Here is a 16,282-nt window from a genome sequence, read left to right as displayed (position 1 = left end):
TTTTTACCTATTCTTTTTGCAATATTTTATTGATAATTTTATAAGTTAAATTCAAAACATTATATTTGTTAGGATAAGGGGAAAACATTAACAAGCATAACTTTATTAACAAACTAATATTAAATTAAAAAAAATATAAATTAAAATGAAAATAAAATTAAAATAAAGTTTTCCAAAATTAAAAAAAAAATTAAACCCAGAAAACTATACCACCACAAAAGTTTTGACAAAAGTACTTTCATACAAAAAAGTAATCAAATGGCATTTTATGCAATGATTGCCTTGTCATCTGACTACTTATACATATTTCATTTAATTTTTTTGGCCTAATAATGATTTTCTCCAAAATTAGTAGCTGTTCTATTTGAGGAAAAATGATAATTACATCCCGACATGTGCCAACAGAGCTTTTCCATAGATTATCTTGATTCTAAAATAACCAGTCATGTAGTACTTATCATACATTTTTAACGAAACTTACTATGTGTTATATATGTGGTAAAAAGAACTGAAATAGAGATGGGTGCTTAAGTCACGCTTAGAGCATGTACTTATATAAGGTTATTCTTAGATTTAAATAAATATTTTTACATAACATATACACTGTAGGAAGGAAACCTTGTGATCATATGTAAGTATAATTAAGCAGTGTATGAAATAACATTTTTGGTTTATCATTTCCTTTTATCAAAAATAAAAAAATTGACCTGGCTTTTTTTATAAAGGGGTTTTATAAAAACTTATACCGGGTTGGTAATTCTAAATTGGTGACCTGTATTTTTATGAGTAAGACAGAGATAAAGAACCTAACTTACGTTATCCATACATTATGCAGTAGGTATAATTAAAAATTAGAAGTTAGAAATAAAAATTGAATCAAGCATGCACACCAAAAGAATGTAAAATATGAACTAAATTACTAATTAATTTTTGATATACAGGGAGTTTCAAAAACATGTGCCATTTCTCGTGGGGAGTTACTCACTTAAAAATAAGATTTATTTTTCATATCAATAAGTCCGATTCTGCTTTCTTTCGTAGCTACAGGGTAGTAACGTCTTAATATTTTTTCGATTTATTATAATTTTCTTCCAAGTACTTTTAGCGTTTCGAATGAATTTTTTAGGGTAAAAGTTACTATAAATGTGGCATATTTTAAGGGTAAAAAAGTGTCGCGATATTCACCAGGGACGTGCATATGGATTTTCACTGGAATATTTTTCTAAAAAAAAGCAAATTAATAAATTATATTTTACCTAATTTATTAGTAAATATTATTACTATTAGTCCAACGTCCAACCTGCAGCAATTTCAAATAAAAAAATAATGGTATTTAAGATAATTACAAAAAAACTAATTTTAAAAAGTTTTAACATCCTGTAGCTCTAAAACTATGCATTTCCATACCCAATGTTTATAGGAACTTTTTTTCATATTTTTTGATGAGGAATCAATGAGTACTTATTTAAAACTCTCGCAAGTTAATGATATTAAAATTTTTTAAAGGTTGCTATTAGACTTTTGGATCAAAGCAAATTAATAAAATTGCGTTTATCTCATTAAGGAGACCAAAATCGACAAAATATCAAGATACATATTTTAATCGGCATTAAACTGCATACACTATTTCTCTAACAAAAGAAAAAAAGTCAGTGGCGTACATGCTTTTTTCAGAAAAATATTTCAGTGATAATCCATATGCTCGTCCCTGGTGAATGTGTCGACACTTTTAGCTTTAAAATATGGCGCATTTATAGTAACTTTTAACATCAAAATTTTATTCAAAACGCTAAAAGTACTTGGGAGAAAATTATAATGAATCGAAAAAATATTAAGACTTTAACACCCTGTAGCTACGAAACAAAGCAGAATCGGACCTATGTTGATATGAAAAATAAATCCTATTTTTACGTGAGGAATCTCACCACGAGAGATTGCACATGTTTTATGAAACACCCTGTATTTATTCTCCTGCTATGATTCGAAATGCTTTACTTTTTTTATGGACAATACTGCATTGAACAAATGTCCCCTTTTGGTCTCGTTTTAACCTCTTTTGAATGTCCATTAGGGTATCTCCATCATTGTCTTACTCTTTAAAATCCGGACCACCGATTTAGTACCGTATGATCGAAAAAAAATGGCATCCAGTTGGCTGGATGCCATTTTGATGCCACACAAATTTACATATAAAATGCCAGCGATCTTCATTTAATAGCCATCGCTGACGCCGTTTTTTTAATCATACAGTATAACCAGGGTCTGTATACATATGATCAAAATGTTTTATAATCGGATTGAACTTTATTTAGCGGACCTAGAACATAGAATGTAAGATCAAAAATGCAGTTTCATAACTTGCTTAATTTTTTTCCTTTTCTATTATCTAGTAAAATATATAGTCTGTCCACAGAGAGAATACAGGTGACAGGAACAGTTCTTTGGCTTGCCATTTGTTGAAAACCCTAACTCGTTGGACAGACTTTAGCTCAAATTCGGTACTTAAGACACATTTTACTGTAAATTAAAACTTAGAACTTTAAACAATGTAGTTATTCTAGTAACTTTGACTGTTTTATAGAAGGGACACAAGTTAGAATTGTAGACAAAAATTTTGTAGCTTTTATTTACACTGTTAGAGCTCCAGTGGTTTTGAGATTATATATGTTTATTATTTAAATAACATTATTCTTTATTTTTTTAATTTGATGCATATGGTACAAATTTTTGATAGATAAGGACTACTAACAAACTATCATAGCTTTTAAAGTAAACCTATGTGTCTGTGAAGTATAAGCATAACTCTTTAAGATTTAAAAATAAGTTTTGCCCTGTTAATTTTTAATGTTTTGTGATCCACATTATGAATTTATGGTTGTGGTTATTACATTTAACAATAACATAATTATGGGTAGTCGTTATACACCTAAAGTTTCCTGTATGTTTACATGTTAATATTTTTATCTCTAAAATACTTTTTTGGTACTTAAGTTTTACTATTTGTTATGCAAGGAAATATTTTTTTTTATTTCTGATTTATTAATTTGTTTTAAAATTGTTTTTTTTTTCTTTAATATTTTCTGTTTTAATAATGTTTTTTATGTTTAGGTACCTTATAGTTTTAGTCAAAATAAATTTTATTTTATTCTAAATATTAATTATATCCAAAAAATACAATCCTCTTCTCACTAAGCCGAATCATACACATTTCTTAATAGAACTCATGTTAATCGAATAATGACTAGAAATTATAAATGTGAAACTCCTCTTATCATATTACTATTATTACATTTTTCGTTGTTAATAAAAGTTTAAATTCAGTTGTTTTTTATTTATACAAAATCACTTTACTTTTTGTGCTACTTATTCTTTCTAATATTAGTTGAAACGTATAATAATATTAATAAAAAATTTCAAGACACCAAAAATAACAAATTTTTCATACAAGATACTCAAATTAAAAATGTTGAAATCAGACGAGGCATTTTTAAAAATTTAAACTTGGCGCGATTTTTTAAATTGACGTCTCTCGGCGATCATTTCCCACCCCACAAAAAGTCGGAATTTTTGTAGTGTATCGGATTTTTACAGAAACTTTTGTTATAAATATTTCGGGGTTTATAAACATTTTCAAATGATTTTTTGAGTGAAACATAATAAATTTTAATTAAACATGGTTCAGGTAAGTTATTACGTTACTGGTTATTTACGGACAAAGCCTAGAAACGTAACTTTAAATTGGTAGAATTTTTTCTAGCTTGAAAAATAAAATGGCGAAAGAATTTTTCTAAAATCGATAGCAACATAACCCTACATTTTAAAAATGTGACAAACAATACGAAAATAGTTTTTTTTCTTTTTGTTTTAGATAGTAGAAAATAGAATGGCTTACAAAGATATACCTCAAGCTTTAGTACTCTTAAACGAAATGAATGTTAGTGCCCAACATGTTGCCACTCTTGTTGATAACATGATTCAAAAGGTTAGAAAAGGAGAATTATCAACGGATCAGGGCCTGAGCTTTCTAGAAATGAAATATAACATGTTGTTAAGTTACTTGATTAATTTAACCTACGTAGTTTTGCGGAAATGTTCCGGGGAAAAAATTGAAGGTGATCCTTGCATAGATCGACTAATAGAAATTCGAACTGTTTTGGAGAAAATCAGACCTATTGATCATAAATTGAAATATCAAATTGATAAACTAGTGAAAACAGCAGTAAGTGGAACCAATGAGAATGATCCAACGGGTTTTAAAGCTAACCCTGAGAACATGGGAGAAACTTTAGAAAACTCAGAAAGCGATAGTGCCAACGAGTCTGATACGGAGAAGACTCATAAGTCCAAATCAGATATTTATGTGCCTCCTAAATTATCTGCTGTACATTATACAGGTAAGAGTAAGCATTTATTTCACTATTATTATTTACTCTGAACCTTCATTTTGCTATGTTAGCATCATGAGTAGAAGATTTAAAATTATAGATATCTAGTTTTTAACAAGATTCTTAATTGCATTCAGAGTTTTCAATAAATGTTGTGAATATGTGTTATTTTCTTAAAAAAAACTTGATTTCTTATACCTAGCACTTATTTTTTTGTATTATATGAGTAGCCATTCAGAACCTCGCAATTAGTGGAATAAATTAGTGGTTCAATTTCAATTAGTATAGAAGTTTGTTTCTTTAATTCTTGCTTACATTGATGTAAGCATTCAGAACTCCGTCAAGAGAAATTGTGGTTAGAAATCAACAGTTGATTGTTTTATAAGCTAAATATTAGGTTTTCTCTATATGACTGACTAACACAAGCTGTTGCTAGGATATTCTGTTAATTTTAATTGTGTTTTTTTAAATATTGTGAATGATTGTAAACTAAAAAGTATAAAGTGTAATTGAAACCACTAATTTATTCCACTAATTGCGAGGTTCTGAATGAAGCTTTATTGTTAATAATTTGTTTATTCTAGGATCTGAAACTGCCCAAGAGAAAGCGAAACGTCTACAAGAGAAATCTAAAAAGCACGCATTATCGGCATCGATTCTACAAGATCTTCGTGAAGAATATCTAGATACTCCTGTGGAAATAACGCAAGGTAACAGAGCACAGCAAAAGCTTTCAAAAGAACAAAAGGAAAGACAAGACTACGAAGAGGAATACTTAACCAGGTTGCCAGTAGTTAAATCAGAAAAACATAGGAAACGCCAGTTAACTACTTTAGGCACGCTTGGCGATGAACTAACCGACTTCCGTTCTCTACAGTCCGGCAGTAGAAAAAGAAAAGGGAAAGTATTTAAAACAAAAGGGAAAGGTATGAAAAGAAAGAGATTTCACTGATATTTGTTACTACAAAATATTGTAGAAAATGTACCGAATTTTACAGGGTGTTATTCTAGAGACAGAATAAGTAACATATTTATAATAATTTCTTATGTCTAATGATTTCACAGTTTCACAATTGTCAGTAATTTATCGTTAAAATGTTTAAGAGATAATACAAAGTGTTCTATATAGATGCTTTCTTGAAACAAGTTTTTTACTTAAGCTGTAAAGTGAGATATTTCAGTAAATGCGTACTTCTATATGCACTGATTATATGTTTTATATCTCATACCTCTATTGACAGATATAGCCTATCCAGTAACATAACAACTGACAAATGGTTGCTGGACAGACTGTACTTTCATTAGACATAAGATTTATTTTAAGTTTTTCATTGGTAGAGTAAAAAGTAATACAGTGATATTTACATAATATATTAAAACAGAGTTTACAGCAATATAGAGAAGCTCAAAGATGGCTTTTAGCCAGATTTTTCTTTTATTGTTTAATGATGGGTTAAGTACAACCAAAAGATAATTCACAATGTTTTAGATTTGTTACTATGATACACTACAACTTGTTCAAGTTCATTTTTTTTTCTTGCTTTAATTAATTATTTATTTGAAGAATAATTTAATTAAATATGTTTAATTAATAATCTAAGATATTAGTTATTGAGAAGTAAGGAAAGATTTTTACTGATTTATAATGCTTCTCATCAAGAGATAATTATGATTTTGTTTTGCAACATGAATGTTAATAATGTAGCAAAACGAAGTAACTTTATGATATTTAACATGCCTAAATCATAGACAATATAGTTATATAATAGAAGTACTATTTATTTTGATGGTCGAGTATCTTAAATTTAGTGGGGTTATTAGTATTTATCTAAAAATTCTGCGTTTTATTAGCAGAAATTTATTGTGAATATTTGTATTCACTAAAACATATGTAGAAGTTACAAATTTTTGAAAAGCAAAGAATTTGCTTCACACTAGAAAGGAATTAGGACTCAATGGTATTAAGTCTAAATATTTTTTTACAATGAAAATGATAAACTCATTCCAAATTATGGAAATATCTTTGAGAAATCGTAAATTTTATTTTTAATATAATTATAATAATTATGTCTATTATCTAGGCATGTTTCGATTTGTATTGCTTTTATTTTTACATACTGAGCATATCTCACACATGGAGGAATCAAGAGAATAATTTAACATTTACTTGGTTAAAAAAAAGCTCACAGACCAGCTTATATGGAACAGACTCATTCAAGAACGTATAACCCACAAAATTCTAAAAGTTAGTGGTTATTTTAGTTTGCAAACTAAAATAAAAAAAGAATTTGCAAACTAAAATAACCTCTAACTAACTTTTAGAATGTTGTGGTTAGGTTAAGAACTAGTTAACTTTTGAGGGTTATAAATTAGGCTGTACTTAAACTGCCGTTAAACGGTAGCTTACTAAAATCCCGTTAATAGGTATGACGTCGTTGATGTGACGCACTTGACGGCTTTATGAAATATAGGAATTTTATAAGGACTAACCAACGCTATCCACCCCACCAAATAACCAACTTAACCAACGCAACTAACCTCGACACTGATAAAAAATATAAAAAACAAATATAAATTAGTAAAAATCAACCAACCCCACCAAATAACAAACTAACCAATGAATTAACACCCTCCAAATAACCACGCTAACCAATCCGCCAAATAACTAAACCAATCCAACTAAAAAGAGTGAAACCAATGCAATAAGATCACGCTATAAGCAAAAAAAAAATATAAAAAAGTCTTGGTCGGCGTGAGATTTGAACCACGGACCATTCGCTTACGAAGCGATACCCTGAGCCACTGACCCACAGGTGCGCTTGCAGAATGCTTAAGGCTAGGCATTACTTTCCGCCGACATGAACGACGTCACAATATCTGTTAACGGCATTTTAGTAGGCTACCGTTTAACGGCTGTTTAAGTACATCGTATAAATTACGCTAAATGTTTTTCCGCCAAAAACTGAATTCTCATGATTTTGTAACATTGGATCGACCAATGTCCAAATATCCAAAGGAACAATTATGATTATACAGAGTGAGTCTTAAATAAGTGCAAATATTTTCAGGGGTGGTATATTTCGACCCCAGGAACACGTCTATGAGGTTTTTTTCGCAAAAAAAGATGTTGAAAATTCGTGCATTTTCTTTTAAATTTCCCTGTATATTTTTCGAAAGCTTTTTAGAACTGCCTGTTCACCGTAAATTTTCCCATGGTGTAATTTCTTAATCACTTATATTACCATAATTACGGCTTTACTCTATGGTTACGGCACTAAAATGGATGCAATTATAGAAAAAATCCGGTGGCTCTCAAAATTTTTTCAAAAAAAAACAATTTTTTTTTAATTTTCAAACTTAAATAACTCGGTTATTTTAGACTTATCTGAAAAATGGTAAAGAGAAAATATGTTTCTTTTTTCGAGGTCTACCAGCCCTGAAAATATTTGCACTTATTTAAGACTCACCCTGTATATAGTCAAAGACCCAATATTTTCCTAAAATTTTTATCTAAACAGCTAAAAATGGGTCTTTTAGAAACAGTTTTATGGACATAGTAGATTTTATGATAGTAGAATTGGTAGAATTTTTGTATAAATTTGGAAAAAAAATAACATAAATTACAAAGACCTCAAACTATTAAATGAGGAAGATTTGTTACTTTTGGAAATTTACAGTGAAAGCTCTCATAAACGGACACTGACGGTTCCAGTAATTTTTTCCGCTTATGGGAGATGTCCGCTTAAAAGATAGGACTAAGAAATAATATATGTAATATAAAAATACAATTAAATATGATACTAATGATTGTATATACATATATAATATGTACATACATGCATACATTACGACATCCTATGACTCAATATCATTTATATAATAGTAAAAAAAAAGATAATACGATGTAGTTTTTAAAGAATTTAATTTATATAAATGTTAAAGTTACGTATACATAAGCATAATATAAAAAAGTCTAAAATGTGTGTCTGGCGGAATCTCTCCATTTTTTGCTGAAGAGTACAATTTTCATAATAATCTAGATTTTTTAAATGTTGAAATGCAGTGAAATCATCCCTAGCAAATTTTTTCAACATATTTAGATCTTTACTATATGAATTTATCGATTTTGAACTGCATGGTTCTTCCGATATTTCTGTACCTTCTGAGTCGTTTGCGCTGTCTTCTTCAAATGAGCCTCCGCTTTCTACATTGAAACTCAAAAAGTTCTCAACATCACTTTTTTCTTCTGTAGTTACATTATTGCGTTTTTCCAATATTAAACCTTTTTGCTAAATTACGAACTGAAACTGTTTCTTTATCTAAAACATTAACAATTTCCATCTTCTACTTCAAGGAAAGCATTCTTGTTTTCGGTGCCATTTTAACTTTAACTTCACAAAATAACTACTATACCAAAAACAGCGCTGTCTGAACTAACGATAAAATATCAACACAAACGCGATGCATACTAGATATAACCATATTAGTATAATATATTAATATATATATAATTAATAGTTAGGTATATAACCTAATATAAAACGGGGAATTACCGAGTATAATGTATGCGGACATGGAAAATTGTCCGGTTATTAGAGTTCCGCGTCCGCTTATAGGAGATTTTTAGTCGCATACCGGAATAATCTAGCGTCCGCGTCCGTATAAAAAAGCGTCCGCTTATTGGATAGCATTTAATATTGAAAATCATATGCTGAAATTCGGTTCCAGAAAACTTTGCCGGTTAAGGGAGATGGCCGGTTATTGGAGCTGTCCGCAAGGAGAGCTTTCACTGTATAATACAAAAATTAGAAATAAAACTATATAACTATCAAAGAATATGCAACTACATGCAGAGTAAGCAGAGTCATAATTTACCTTATCTACAGTATGTCCAAACTTTGGTATGTCCCCGGATTGTCTGTATATATAAACCGGATTAACCATTTTAGAACAAGCAAAAATGTTTATGAAGAATGCGTTTTCCTCTAAATATCAATAATAAAAAAGTTTTTCCTCTTGTAAAGACAATCCGGGGACATACTGTACGTTTAATACTGAACCAATGTCTATCAGTATGAACCTTAGAGTAAGACAAGTATGAACAATTGTTTGCTGTCATTAGAGAATGTTATTAATGAAGTGGAATTAACCGTACTATAGAGAAAAAACAAAAAAGAAAAAAATGTAACGAAAATATTTTCGTTACAAACAGATATCATAACTCTGATTTCATAAATGTTTGTCAGTCATGTATAATACCTGTCTGCGATGTTTTGTAAACAGCTTTTTTTATTTCTGCGCAACTCCTTATTTTCACAACTGAAAATATTGTCAGAACTCAGAATAATGATTGTCTGGATCTTGTAGAATGTTTAGGAGGGGGTTCAATCGCCGCGACCTTACAGATCTATTGTGTGTAGTGATGTTAATATTTCAGAAATTTTTGATTGTTGCAGGAAATTTCTGAAACTTTCGGAAATTTATGAAATATTAGGAAATTTTACAATTTTACATATTTTTTGTCGATACAATAAAGGAATAAATTAGATAGACATTTGATACCAACATGTAAGTGGAAAAAAAAACAATAAACATAATATTAGTTGTTATATTTTTAATAAACAATACATAACCCATAAAAGTCATAAACATAACCCATAACAAAAATAATTTGGTAACATTTGTATTTTATGCATAAACCACGAACTATGACTATGAATTAAAAAAACAAAAAAGCACGAAATATAAATTTAAAAAACGTAAAACACAAGTAGTAGTAGTAGTACTGTCTTTCGTCAGTTTCTATTTCCAAATCAGATATATTTGATGTATCATCTGGTTCTGATTCTGAAGGATGGACCTCTACCTCCACGAGTTCTAGTGGTTCTGGAGGAATTTCATGTTGTTGAATATCATGCTCCATATCCACTTTTTGTTTTTGTAGTAATAATTTATTATTATGAGCTACGAACATTATTTTATTGGCTCTTTGTGCAGTTAAGCGATTCCTTTTTTTAGTATGGATAAAACTGTAAGTACTGAAACTTCTCTCTGTGGCTGCAGATGACGCGACGTTGGTAAAGACAGCAGAGCAACAGCTAAATATTTCAACTGAGTATTTTTACACATTGCTTGCCACCAACTTAGACAGTCTACATTTTTAACTGACATCCAAACGTAGTCGAGAGCAGGGTTCGGAAGTAGTTAATTAAGACGTAATTTACCTGATTAACTACGTGTAGTTTTTCTTCAAAAACTACGTCTTTTCCCGTTCATTAACTACATGAAAACGACGTTAATAAACTATGTATTGATATTATGAATAATTTTCCTTTGTATGAGGTGTAATAGAGATAATATGATGCAAATATTATATTTAAAGCTATATTTCTTCTGTTTTCTTAAATACATTATGTGTTTTTAAAGCTTCAACTTATTAAAACCTCACCTCAAACCTTTGATATTTGAAAGTTACACACGTAAGTTACATAAACTACAACAGCTAAATATTTCAACTGAGTATTTTTACACATTGCTTGCCACCAACTTATGACAGTCTACATTTTTAACATGTACATTCCAAACCCTGGTCGAGAGCCCATAAACCCATTTGGCGCAATAATTTGTTACATCTGTAAAAATGGCTTATTATTGACAAACTGAGGATGATTGTTGATAAATTCCATAGCGGCTATGTGTTCTTCATTGTTAAGGTGCTCTCCCAGGAAACAGGGGTCCAAGAGATTCGCGGCAAAATGCATTGGTTCAAGAACCATAGGTTTTTTATTTTGTAAGGCGGAGAAGCATTCTTTTTCTTCTGACTTAAGAATCGGCATACTTGATACACTTTCGTTAAATTTTTGCTCAATGTCTTGAATTTTGAAAAGAAATTTCTTGCAAAATTCGGATTTTTGCGTATATTCGCGATTTTGAGACCGAATATTTCGGAAATTTCTGAAATTTCCTGCAAAATTCGAATTGAAATATTCGCTACCAACATCACTAATTGTGTGTTCCCCTTTCTTGAGTTATAGCGGGTTATAACTCATCATAAAGTCAGGGCTCTGACAAAAGCCAGTATATGACACGGCTCCTTCTGGGTCTTGTACGATGTAGGTACGTCGGATTTTTAAAATTTTCTATGTGGAATTGGGAAGAGGGGCACTTAAAATGACATTTTCTGGCGAAAAAAGTATGGATTATCCATAAATAATACCAGAATCTTACGGGATCGGTGAGAGAAAAGGGGTTCTGGTTGAGATATCAATAATTCATATATCAAATTTTTGCAATTTTCTGGGTAGAAATGTGAAAGTAAATACTTGAAAATTTCGACGGATTTTCGCTGATTCCTCTATGTAAGATGTGCTGTAAAATGTACAGTGCAACATCTTTATTTTGGTACAGAAATTATGTACTCTAACTTACGGACAAACATTTTTTTAAATAATACATTTATGAAACAAAGCTACATGTATCAAGAAATATATGTGGTGATTTCTTTTGCCAGTGTTCAAACACAAGTGGTTGCACTGTATTTTTTCGAAAATTCTCAACTTTTGTTTTTGTTTCAATTGCTTAAAAACCCCATTACCTTAACAATTGATATAAATTAAATAGACTTAAATGTATATTGTGTGTTTTCCGTTATTTGTTGTTAAGAAAGTAATTTAGATAATGCATTTAAGCATTTCTAATACTAGACTGACAAAATATTTTTCTATGAAGTTACTAAACTTTTCTTTAATAAGTTATTTTTTCATCGTTTTAATATAGTTAGGGTTACATTATGTATTTATTTTTTAATTTTCATCAAACGCTATTTTGTTCATTGAATTTCGACACTATTTTGTATGATAATCAGAATCAAAATCTTTGTTTTGGTTATAAAGGTTGTTTTTGTACGGTATTTCATTACTTTGTTACACTTGTCATTATTTGGTTATTAAGTTTTTTTATCTTTAACGTTATTTTTTATGTATTCAAATATAGTTATTAAATGTTTAGTGTTCGGTAGCTCTTAGTAATTCATAACATGTTTAGGTCCCAAATTTAGATTAAGCTACTGAAGTCAAAAAATTGTAAGCTCAAAATTTCTATTGTATCATTTAAAATAGTATTAGTTCTAGCCAGTTAGCTTTAATTTTTCTAAAAAAAATGTGAAAATTTACTTTAAATATATTTATTTTAATTGATTACATGTTTCTCTTTTCTTCATGTCATCCTTTAATAGATTTGACATGTGACAATATCCTTTTTGCTCTTGTAGTGTTTTTGTAAAAGCCTTGAAATTATCGTCGGAAAATTTACATAGGTTTCTACTTGCCATTTTTTTATATTGATTTCCAACTGCAAGCATACTTAACTAAGTAAAAAAAGTAGTAAAAAACACAATGAACATCAATGACAGAGATACGATCTTGGCTTTCGGATCGATCTTTCGATCTTCTCTCAAACGTAGCTCACTCATATAATTTTTGTAGTTTTTCGGGTAATAAACGAGATTTCACCTGTTTTACCGGAAATTACTACAACTTTGATTTTAAATGGCACCTCGGTATTTTTTTAATTTATTTAATAGAAAATGACACTCTGAGTAGAATGACATATCATATGTCAACTTTTGATATATTCAGTTAAAGAAAAATAGCATTTTAAATTTCAATTTAGAGTGCCATGGTCATAAATGTAACGACAATTCGACTCGAAATATCAAATGTGTGGCATCAAATTATTTGTAAAAAAAGCTTTTCCAAATATGCTAATGAGCCATCCTCCTTTCGTTTGAAAAAATTGAGATATTATTTAAAATACAATTTGGGCATTTATTAACTGGCCAGGACAAGACACCAAAAACATTAGACGATCAAATCTATTTTTCCAAGGCTCCTTCATTAAAAATTAGTATTTTTAACACAGCCATGACACTCTAGATTGAAATTTAAAATGCAATTTTTTAGCGAGAATGTCAAAAGCTGACATATAATATGTCATTCTATTCAAAGTATTGTAGTCATTTCCGGTGAAACAGGAAGTGGCCGTAATCAATTGAATACGTCAATCAATCCTAATTTATGTCGTATACAAATCTCGTTTTTTATCTGAAAAAATAATAATAGGGGTGAGCCACTTTTGAGACGCACCCGGTATACTATAGTTTTAGTACTCTATGATATATGAGACAAGCAATCATACTTCCAACAAATTAAATGTCTGTTGTGTAAAACAAAGGCCACAAACAAGAATCGAAGAAATAATAACGTTAATCTTTGTAGACAGTTAAAGCAGTTTCTTTTTTATTGAAGTGAAACTTTTTTACGCACGATGGGATTAAAAATTCAAGGCCGCGACTCACGAGCTAGCGTCACGCCAAGGTGCCAAGCGTCACAAAAATAGTAACGACCTTGGAGCGTCGTAACTCGGTTCCTATGCGAGCTAGGGGGTTGAAACTCGGAATGTAGATGTGGCTCGAAGAGCCTCGGTAGATTGGACCAAGACCAACCTGACCGTGTACGACACGTGCTACTGTGACAGTTTTGACGTAAGAAACGTCAAAAGTTGATGTCGTCAGATCGCGACTAAATTTGGTGGATAGGCTTTGCTTAGCTGCGCCTTTATATGCTAAAATCCACATCACAGATTTATGATGATCAAGTCTGTATTAGAGATGAGCAAAACTGCGGTTCTCCAATCGCAGTTAAAACTGCGATTGCGATTTTTGAAATCGCAGCGACTAACCTGCGATTGCGATTTTAATATTTACCAAAACAAATTATTCGTAAAAAATGCTTTTTCTAAATATGCCAATCTAAGATGCCAATGAGCCACCCTTTGAAAAAATGAGAAATGATTAAAAATACGATTTGACCATCTTTACTGGCCAGATCAAGACGCGAAAAACAATAGACAATCGAATATATTTTTCCAAGGCATCTTAATTAAAAATTAGTGTTTTTAACACAGCCATGACATTCTATATTGAAAATTAAAAATACGATTCTTTAAGCGAAAATGTTAATAGTTGCCATATGATACGCCATTCTATTCAGAGTGTCATTTTCTATCGATAAAGTAAAAAAATACCTAGGGTACCATTTAAAAATCAAAATTCTATTTTAAATTTCAATCTAGAGTGCCATGGCTGTGTTAAAAACACTAATTTTTAATCAAGAGTCTTGGAAAAATCGGTTTAATCATCTAATGTTTTTAGTGCGTTGTCCTGGCCGGTTAAAAGATGCCTAAATCGTATTTTTAATCATATCTCAATTTTTAGGGGAACGAGAGTGGCTCATTATTCATTAGCATATTTCGAAAAAGCATTTTTTTACAAATAATTTGATACCAGACACTTGGTATTTCGAGTCAAATTGTCGTTATGAACCGCATGTTGCAATTTCAAATAAACCATATTCGAAAATTGCAAAAGTTGACATATGATATGTCATTCTATTCAGAATATCTTTTTCTAGCGAATAAAGTAAAAAAAAAATACCGAGAGTGTCTTTTAAAAATCAAAAATTGTAGTCATTTCCGGTGAAACACGAAGTGACCAAAAACAATTGAATACATCAATCAATCCTAATTTATGTCATATACTAACATACCAAATCTCGTTTCTTTATCTGACAAAGTAAAAAAGTTATACGGGTGAGCCACTTTTGAAAAACACTCGGTATATTATGATCATGGTCTTAGAAAAATAATACCTTCTTTATAAATAAATAAAATCAGAGAAAATTCAATAGCAGTTTTCAAAATGCTTCAATAGACCACAAAATTACATTCGCAACAATATCGCAAATCGCAACTCCTAAAAATTCAAACACGCAGTTAGAAATCACGGTGCCAGTTGACAATATCACAATCACAGCAAAATCGCAACAAAGTCGCAAATCGCAGCTCTACTAATCCTGGTTGCCTAAATGGAAACTCGCAAATAGAAGAAATCGCAATCGCAGGTTGCGATTACGATGTTAAAATTGCTACGATTGAATTGCAGTTTGCGATTTTTTGCTCATCTCTAGTCTGTACACTAAATTTACTAACCCTTTTCATTTCATACGGATACGGAGACTGATAGCTCTCTTGCATAGTACTAAGGTATTCTTCTGCGCATATTTCTGGACAGGCCTTCTTAGTATATTCGCAAATATAACTACAAAACAGCAACAGTTAAAAACAAAGTTAAAACCTTTCTTAAACTCTGTACTCATTAAATGAACAGAAATTGATAAGTGATTGGGCCGATGATCCTTGCGCAATATTCCTAGATTTTAAATCATAAGCGCGCATAGCATCGTGAGTCTCTGAAATAAGCGGTTTTTGTTCCTGGTTCCCCAATCGATGGTAATGAGAGTTGTGCAGTCGAAAACAGTTCGGATCGTATGGATTTATATCAATTGGACGTTCCTCCAGGTATTTTTCCCAGTCTGTTATCTTAACTTTCTCATTGTACTCTTTTTTGCAATACAAAATTTGAGATGCGAGTCGATCTTTGGGCTTATTTTTGATTCCTTCTAACTGAAATAAATGTTTCAAAGATAATTGGAAAAAGGAATATTATTAAAATTCTTTTTACCCTAAAAGGAGGCATTTAAAAAAAATAAAGCGTCATTTTTACTGTAAAATGTGGTAAAGAATGTCAAAATATTATCTGACGTTTAATTTTCTGTCTATACATACAGGGTGGCACAATGGTCAGAAAAACCTTCATATTGGGTTTCCTGTTGGAGATTTCTCCATTTTTTTTTTCTTCAAAACATCAATCATCTTTTTGTTTCTCTTTAGGCTTGGTGCCTTCTCCTACGGTGCTGCCACCATCGGAAAATCTAATAAACCACCAACTTAATCATTATTAACGTAAAAATAAGAATTATTTTTCATATCAACATAGGTCT

General features: G+C 30.5%; 2 protein-coding genes across 3 annotated transcripts; one reads left to right on the top strand and one right to left on the bottom strand.

Moving 5' to 3' along the window:
- Window positions 1-3,547: 3,547 nt before the first annotated feature.
- LOC115877552 (neuroguidin-A) lies at window positions 3,548-6,875 on the top strand. Its single transcript, XM_030893790.1, has 3 exons — window positions 3,548-3,682; window positions 3,869-4,394; window positions 4,970-6,875. Exons 1-3 carry the CDS (start codon window positions 3,674-3,676, stop codon window positions 5,335-5,337), a joined length of 903 nt encoding a protein of 300 aa, XP_030749650.1. The 5' UTR covers window positions 3,548-3,673; the 3' UTR covers window positions 5,338-6,875.
- Window positions 6,876-11,086: 4,211 nt separating this feature from the next.
- Window positions 11,087-16,043, bottom strand: LOC115877551. 2 transcript variants are annotated; one of them, XM_030893788.1, is made up of 4 exons: window positions 15,964-16,043; window positions 15,595-15,905; window positions 15,432-15,540; window positions 11,087-12,750 (listed from the first exon to the last, which is right to left on the bottom strand). In XM_030893788.1, the coding sequence occupies exons 1-4, from the start codon at window positions 15,976-15,978 to the stop codon at window positions 12,568-12,570; spliced, it is 618 nt and encodes a 205-aa protein (XP_030749648.1). In that variant the 5' UTR covers window positions 15,979-16,043; the 3' UTR covers window positions 11,087-12,567. The 2 variants fall into 2 exon arrangements, with proteins under 2 accessions (XP_030749648.1, XP_030749649.1); XM_030893789.1 differs by having other exon boundaries at window positions 11,087-12,734.
- Between the last annotated feature and the right edge of the window lie 239 nt (window positions 16,044-16,282).

Source organism: Sitophilus oryzae, unplaced genomic scaffold (assembly GCF_002938485.1).
Source record: "Sitophilus oryzae breed Bouriz unplaced genomic scaffold, Soryzae_2.0 scaffold_1494_pilon_pilon, whole genome shotgun sequence".
Lineage (NCBI taxonomy): Eukaryota > Metazoa > Arthropoda > Insecta > Coleoptera > Curculionidae > Sitophilus > Sitophilus oryzae.
Note: the sequence above shows the minus strand (reverse complement) of the source record. Positions and strands in the feature narration are given on the sequence as shown.